This window comes from Arachis duranensis, chromosome 8, assembly GCF_000817695.3.
Source record: "Arachis duranensis cultivar V14167 chromosome 8, aradu.V14167.gnm2.J7QH, whole genome shotgun sequence".
Classification (NCBI taxonomy): Eukaryota; Viridiplantae; Streptophyta; class Magnoliopsida; order Fabales; family Fabaceae; genus Arachis; species Arachis duranensis.
In genome coordinates this window covers 15957821-15964586 of record NC_029779.3, presented here as the reverse complement: position 1 = coordinate 15964586, position 6766 = coordinate 15957821, and the positions used below count along the sequence as shown (strand labels likewise).

At 31.7% G+C, this 6766-nt stretch overlaps 2 protein-coding genes across 2 annotated transcripts; one reads left to right on the top strand and one right to left on the bottom strand.

The window, feature by feature from the left end:
* Window positions 1–1433: 1433 nt before the first annotated feature.
* LOC107461078 (oleosin Ara h 15.0101) lies at window positions 1434–2329 on the top strand. Its single transcript, XM_016079534.3, has one exon. The coding sequence runs from the start codon at window positions 1515–1517 to the stop codon at window positions 2013–2015; it is 501 nt and encodes a 166-aa protein (XP_015935020.1). The 5' UTR covers window positions 1434–1514; the 3' UTR covers window positions 2016–2329.
* A 412-nt stretch (window positions 2330–2741) lies between these two features.
* LOC107461100 (uncharacterized) lies at window positions 2742–6754 on the bottom strand. The gene is made up of 6 exons (XM_016079558.3): window positions 6502–6754; window positions 4476–4601; window positions 3841–3979; window positions 3646–3753; window positions 3446–3539; window positions 2742–3128 (listed from the first exon to the last, which is right to left on the bottom strand). The coding sequence occupies exons 2-6, from the start codon at window positions 4592–4594 to the stop codon at window positions 2962–2964; spliced, it is 627 nt and encodes a 208-aa protein (XP_015935044.1). The 5' UTR covers window positions 4595–4601; window positions 6502–6754; the 3' UTR covers window positions 2742–2961.
* Between the last annotated feature and the right edge of the window lie 12 nt (window positions 6755–6766).

The following is a 6766-nucleotide window of genomic DNA, read 5'->3' as shown; positions in this document are numbered from 1 at the left end:
TTTTTTTTAAATTAAAAAGTAAATTATCTTTTTTTTTCATATATTATTGTATAATTTTTTTAAAATTTTTTAACACATGAAATAATTAAATATTTAACCAATTCAATACATAGTTAAAGTTTGAATAAATTTTTCTTTTAAAACATATATTCTAAACTTACACAAATATTTCACAAGCTTTATAATTTTATAAGAATAAAAACAATGCAATTAAATTTTTAATTAATTTAGACATAATATTTTATATTCAAATAAAATATATAAAATTTTTTATGTTAAATATTTGTATAATTAAGCTTATTATACCATAATATACCAATGAGTTTACTATTTAATTTCCCAAAAATATCGAAGTGGTTTTTTTATTTGTAAAAATCTAAGATCCCACATTTAAACATTTTTTTTTATTAAAAATAGGTAACTTTACTCAAGGTAAATTCTCTTGTTTATAGATTTTATAATTTTTTTTGGGTAAATGTATATGAATATGAGTTATTAATATAATTAGTAGTAAAATGTTCAGTTACAATTATCTACATAATTAATACAATTAGCAGTAAAAAACTTAATTATTAAAATTTAATTATTTTATTAAGTTTTATAATTTTATTAAATTTATAATTAAATTTTTATATTTTTTTTGTCTTTTAGTTAAATTCTTACATTATTTTTAATTTTGTAATTAATTTTATTTTGTGTTAAAAATATTAAAATTAACAAAATATTTCTTTCAAAATATATGTAATTAAAAATCTAATTAGATTCTTAATTGTAATTATTTTTAATTTATGAAAAATATTTTATTAATTCTTAACATTTTTAGAATAACAAAAATCTAATTACAAAATTTAATTAAAAAAATTAAAAATTTAATTACAAATTAGAAAAATAAACAAATAAGTCCCTAATTTTTAATTTAAAAAATACTTAAATTTTTTATTAATTGAAAATAAAAAAATATTTTTAATTTTTTTTTAAAATAAAAGACATTTAAATCTCTCTATCTAAATAAATCGATCTTCCAAAAAAATTTAAATATATCGTATTTTAAAAAGTGAAAGATATTTTTATATTTTAAAATAAAAAAAACCAAGAACCTATTTATGGTTTACTCATCAGAGCAATTAAGCCGTTAATTAATTAATGTTATGAATTTTTTTCCCAAATAGACAGTTATTTCAAAGAAAAGGAGACACAACTCTATTAAAAAATATCAAAATTACCATTATTGAAAGCATGCCATGGTCCCCAGCAGAGAAAGGGTCCTGTAACAATGTATGGTGATCAGTGTTAGAAGACACCAGTCAGTTAAAGGGACAGGTGTTGCATCACCTCCACCTCAGTTTCATGCAAAGCCGCCACGACACAGCAATGCACCCTCCCCTTTTGCCAGCTTAACCTCCCTTCATTGCTATATACATTCCCTTCACTTCTCTCTCACTCTTCCTCAAACCCCATCACTTCTTGTCTAAAAATTCTCAAAAGTCACCAGCCACCAAAACCCATTTACCATTATGTCTGATCAAACAAGGACAGGCTATGGAGGAGGAGGGTCCTATGGATCATCCTATGGTGGAGGAGGCACCTATGGTTCATCTTATGGAACCTCCTATGACCCCAGTACTAACCAACCTATACGCCAAGCCATCAAGTTCATGACAGCATCAACCATTGGTGTCTCATTCTTGATCCTGTCTGGGTTGATCCTCACTGGAACTGTCATAGGTTTGATCATTGCAACACCACTTCTTGTTATCTTCAGTCCTATCCTTGTCCCTGCTGCCATAACCCTTACACTGGCTGCTGGTGGATTTTTGTTCTCTGGTGGCTGTGGTGTTGCTGCCATTGCTGCATTGTCATGGTTGTACAGCTATGTCACTGGGAAACACCCTGCTGGCTCTGATAGGCTTGATTATGCTAAAGGGGTGATTGCTGATAAGGCTAGGGATGTTAAGGACAGGGCCAAGGATTATGCTGGTGCTGGTAGGGCTCAGGAGGGCACACAAGGGTATTGATCATCATTGTGATGAAGAAAAATGGAAGCTTTGTGTGTATGTGTGGGTGAGTGAGGTTGGAGGTGGTACTCGAAGTCATAGGCACCCTTTTTGAGATTTGCATGTTGGAGTTTCATGTCACGTTATCATGTTTGTATCTTGTGTCCACTGTCCAGTGTTATATTCTGTATTTGTCTTTTCACTTTTTATTGTATCTTTGTTGGTTTCTGAGGATGAATCTCTCACTTTATTTGTGTAGTCATCATGTTAATAAATCAGAACTCTTGTAAGAATATTTCCTCGTCTTAAGATATGTGTTTGATTATTTCTTAGAACTGTTCCTTTTTCACCATTTTTGTTGCTCTATTAACTAGCTGTAGGGGAAGCAAAGATATACATCAGATGTGTGTTAAAAATTATGTTTGTGAAATTGATTTTAATAATTAAAGTGACATTAATAGAAAAAATATAATAAAATAATAACGAGGTAAGAATAAATATGTATTTTTATTAATATTATATTTTAATTTTAGAAAACTACAAGATAGTATCTTAAAACTTATTTTTTTCAAAAGCATTTTAATTTTTCAAAAAGGCAATACTACCTTTATAAAAGCATTCTTAAAATTTTTCAAAAAGCTAAAATATAACCACATGATTTTTTTATTTTATAAAAAATATGTCACCCCTCCAAAAAAATTTTACCAGGTTATCCATGTGTGAATTCAAAGACATGCAACATATTGGTAATCAGAAACAAAACTGAAGTAACACATTTCTAAAATAGTAGTAAATAATGTTAGGAGCATCATCATCAAAAGTAAAAATGGAACCTCTGTTCTTGCATGCAGAATACATCTAAAATATGATGGGGCTATATAAAGAACCTGGTGGATTCCAAATTTGTCTTCAGTCTAACATGAATATGTAGGTGTGCCTCAAATCATGTTATAATCAGAATCACTTGTCAAAAAGTTTTTGAGACATGTTGAGTAGACCTTGACACTTGGTTCTTTGGTAACAAATACGGTGGAAGAAAAGAAGGGATGACGAATGCAATGCATAGACAGAGTAATGCCAGCGCCACTACCCACCAAGCTTTGTGGGGTATGCCTAATAATAGTTCGTCACAGACTGTAGTAAAAAATGAGGAGGATACAAGATATCAATATCAGAATTCCATGAGGACAAGTCACGGAAATAATGTAAATATCTTAAGATGAAAGAGAATTCAATGAAGGCATGCAATCAACCCCTTTGGATGCAGCCACTACTAATAGCAATTAGTGTGTTTATGGCAATTACATAATTTTAACTTAAAAGTGTGAAAGTTCTTATATATCTGGAGTTAGAAAAAAAAAAAAAATAATTGGAGACAATAGAAAAGGACCAAATGGGATACGTCAAATATACATAGATTGCAAATACAGATACTTTGCAAAAAAGCTTACCAATGTTGAAGATAATAAACTGCCTCTCTTGTACATGTGGTATTGCTGGAAACCCCTCTGGCTCCACAGTTACAAATAATATGTTGTGTTTATCCTGAATTATGTCAATGTTGCAAGGGCAGAACACAATAAAATTAAGCACATGCATACATTTAAGTTTAAGAAATTTCAACTACCATATTTCACATTAAATATCGGACCTCATCACCATAGGATTTGAAAATGAGCTTCTCAGTGTTGAGTAATCTCCTGTTACTGTTCACCAACAATTTCGATTTAAGTAGTTGTATGGAGAAAATAGCTGGTACCTGGTGTTTTTAATTTTGTATATGTCAGTTTCCAGAGTAGAGATTTCCATGCAAAGAACTTAATGAAGGTATGCTATGTATACATACAGAAGCTGGATATGATATCTTCACTTCATACCAAGTGTGTGGTCTCAGATTCTCTAATTTATAAAAGCGAGAGCCACCTTGTAATAGCAACGTTTCTCTCTCAAGCTCTTCTCCAACTCTCAGAATTTTATCCTCATCCCTGCCACAGTGAGCATTTGACCTTAAGACTAAGTTCACAACAAGAATTCTGATATGTAGAATGTAAACCAAAAGCATGTTTGGCAAATAACTGTCTCAGGTAAAGATATTCCTTTGTGAAAAGAAGAAAAAAATTGTATGTTTTTTAGTTAAAAACGAAGTCTTGTCTTATTGATTGTCTATTTAGACATAATCGACTACATAGATCAAACGATATCATAATAAATCATATGCTACATGAGTCAATGTCAAAATGCCCTACATAAATGATATATGTTTAAACTATTTATATTTTAAATCTATTTTTAACAATTTTCTCTAAAGTCTGTTTAGGTCGTCTTCCATCTGAACCACTTTTCTTATTGGAGTTTTAATAAAACTTCTCCAAGCATATCCATACTATTTAAGATAGTGCTACCCCAAAACTCTTTTCTAATGCAATCATTTCTAAAATTTTATAATGGAAGCATAACTGGGGACTTTTATATGGTGCTTACATATTCCCAAAGCAGAGGGCTGGGCCCTTTATGATGATCTGGAGAATGCAAAGTAGAATAAACATATTACACATATAAATGTGATGGGTAGATGATGAAGATGACATCCAAATCTTCATCCGATACCTGAAAATGTCAGTATTTTAGTACACACTTGACCATATGATAGTATGCAGAATTTAGCATGTTTGTTGGTTTTTGTTTTTATGAAACTGCACCACCTGTCACCTGAGACTAGATAAAGAGGAGAATACATCACATGTATATAAGATTTTACGATTTGAGAGTGATAAATTTGTTTAGTTAGACTAGTTTGCCCTTCACTATGAAATAAATAGACAAATCAAATCTTGAAGAATGATTATGTCCTTGTATTTGGCTAAAATGAGCTTGGGAATTTACTTGATTATCATGGTGGGTTGGAGAGTGAGCAATTCTCTCCCTTTCTAAAGCAATCTTATGAACACAATGTTTGATTCCAGATCCCTGAGCTAACTAAACTAAGTAACTAACAACTTCCGCACAGAAAGGTAAACAAAGGCAGAACAATAACACACAGTAGCCTCTCGAATACTTTGAGAAATAAAAAAGACATGATAATGCAGCTTCAGAATTGGCAACTAATTTGGATTGAACCTGCTGAAATGCCCCCAGCTGAAGGGGAAAAGAGAAAAAGAAAAGAAAAAGAAGATGTCCTTGACTAGTTTTCCGTAGGCCTTTTATCAAACACCTTCTCTTCAGTTTCCACTCACAATTAATTTCGGCAATGATTTACAGACAGAACCAAAATAAAAAATTCTAAGCGCATTCCAGTCATATCAAAATTAACACTAAAATCTTCAGTTGCGGTAGAAACATGCATACCTTTAAATGCAAAACTTAGAGAAGCCAAAACCGGGTGAAGGGAAAAAGAGGCCGTTGTTAAAATTTGATAGTTAATTAGTTATTATACCCATAGGTGTAAGAACCGACCTGGTAATCGAATCGATCAGGCTACTGGGTCACTGGTTCAACCGGTGGATCACAGTTGAACCAGTCTTATTTAAATAAAAATATAAAATAGTAAAAAACTTAAAATTAAAATTTGAAATACAAGTTCAATTTTTTGAAGTCATAAACTAAAGTCACACAATATATTAATTAACAAAAGTCTCGTTGAGACAAGAAGTTCAACAAAACAACAAAAGGAAAAACAAGTATGTATTTGAACTTGTAAAAAGCTCACTCCTTGCTGATGAAGATAGACTTATGCCAGCTTAAAAGCTGGAATTGAAAAAATCTTAGCCATAAGCACTAAAAATCAAGGGAAGGGAAAACAAAAATAGGTAAAAAGATAATAAATCAAGGCATTGCACACTTGATTGACGAAAAAGGTGCTAACAGTCAAATTATTAATTTGGTTAAGCTCAAACTGGTTTGAAAGTTAAAATCAAAACGTTTTATCTTTTATCTGCATACAGTTTTCAGTTCAAGCACACACTGACAAAGTCAACTAAACAATTTAGTTCAAATTTGATATTTTCTAGAGAGTCTTTACACCAACCAAGTCCTATCTAACTATGAATAATATTACAAATAGAGCGACATAGAATCCTCCCAACATTATTTTCTTCAAAAGTTCAATCAAAAAACATATAACTGGCACTTCAACAAACTGTGAATTCAGAACACTTTCCAATCAAAACCACTCAACAAATCCAAGTATGAAAAAGATCAAAGGAGCTAAAACCAATTCAACAATCAACAAAGACGCAGCATATTCATAATCAGCAAAACCACTGCATATTCATATTCATAAACAAATTCAAAAACCAATTCAACAATCAACAAAACTCAGCATATTCATAATCAGCAAAACAACTGCATATTCATATTCATATTCATAAACAAATTTAAAAACCAATTCAATATTTCAACCACTGCCATATTCTAATCAGCATCATAAACCAAGCAACAATAAAATTAACAGCAATAACATCAATGAATAACTGGAAATATTAGAATAACTGGAAATTAAAATGGTTACCTGTTGTTGCAGAGGCAGAATCGATTCCGGGAGGTGGACGACGCACGGCAGCGTGCAGGCAGCAACAACCACGGAGGCACGGACCACGGGGAACGAGCAGTAACAACCACTCACTGAGACGGAGGAAAGGCGGAGGGAGGCGCCGCGAGCATGCAGTGGCGGTACCGAGGTGATCTCCTAGCTCTGCCTCTATGTGACAGTGTCTCTGGTGGTGCTTCAGATTCAGCCAGGGTTTTTTTTGTTAATTAAAACCTCAAAACGACGT

Coding starts and splice junctions, on each gene's coding strand:
- LOC107461078 (XM_016079534.3), top strand. CDS start 1,515: ATGTCTGATCAAACAAGGACAGGCTATGGAGGAGGAGGGTCCTATGGA.
- LOC107461100 (XM_016079558.3), bottom strand. CDS start 4,594: ATGAAGATTTGGATGTCATCTTCATCATCTACCCATCACATTTATATG. Junction 3,980..4,475: donor GCCCTCTGCTTTGGGAATAT/GTAAGCACCATA, acceptor TCACTGTGGCAG/GGATGAGGATAAAATTCTGA. Junction 3,754..3,840: donor AGATATCATATCCAGCTTCT/GTATGTATACAT, acceptor TAAAAACACCAG/GTACCAGCTATTTTCTCCAT.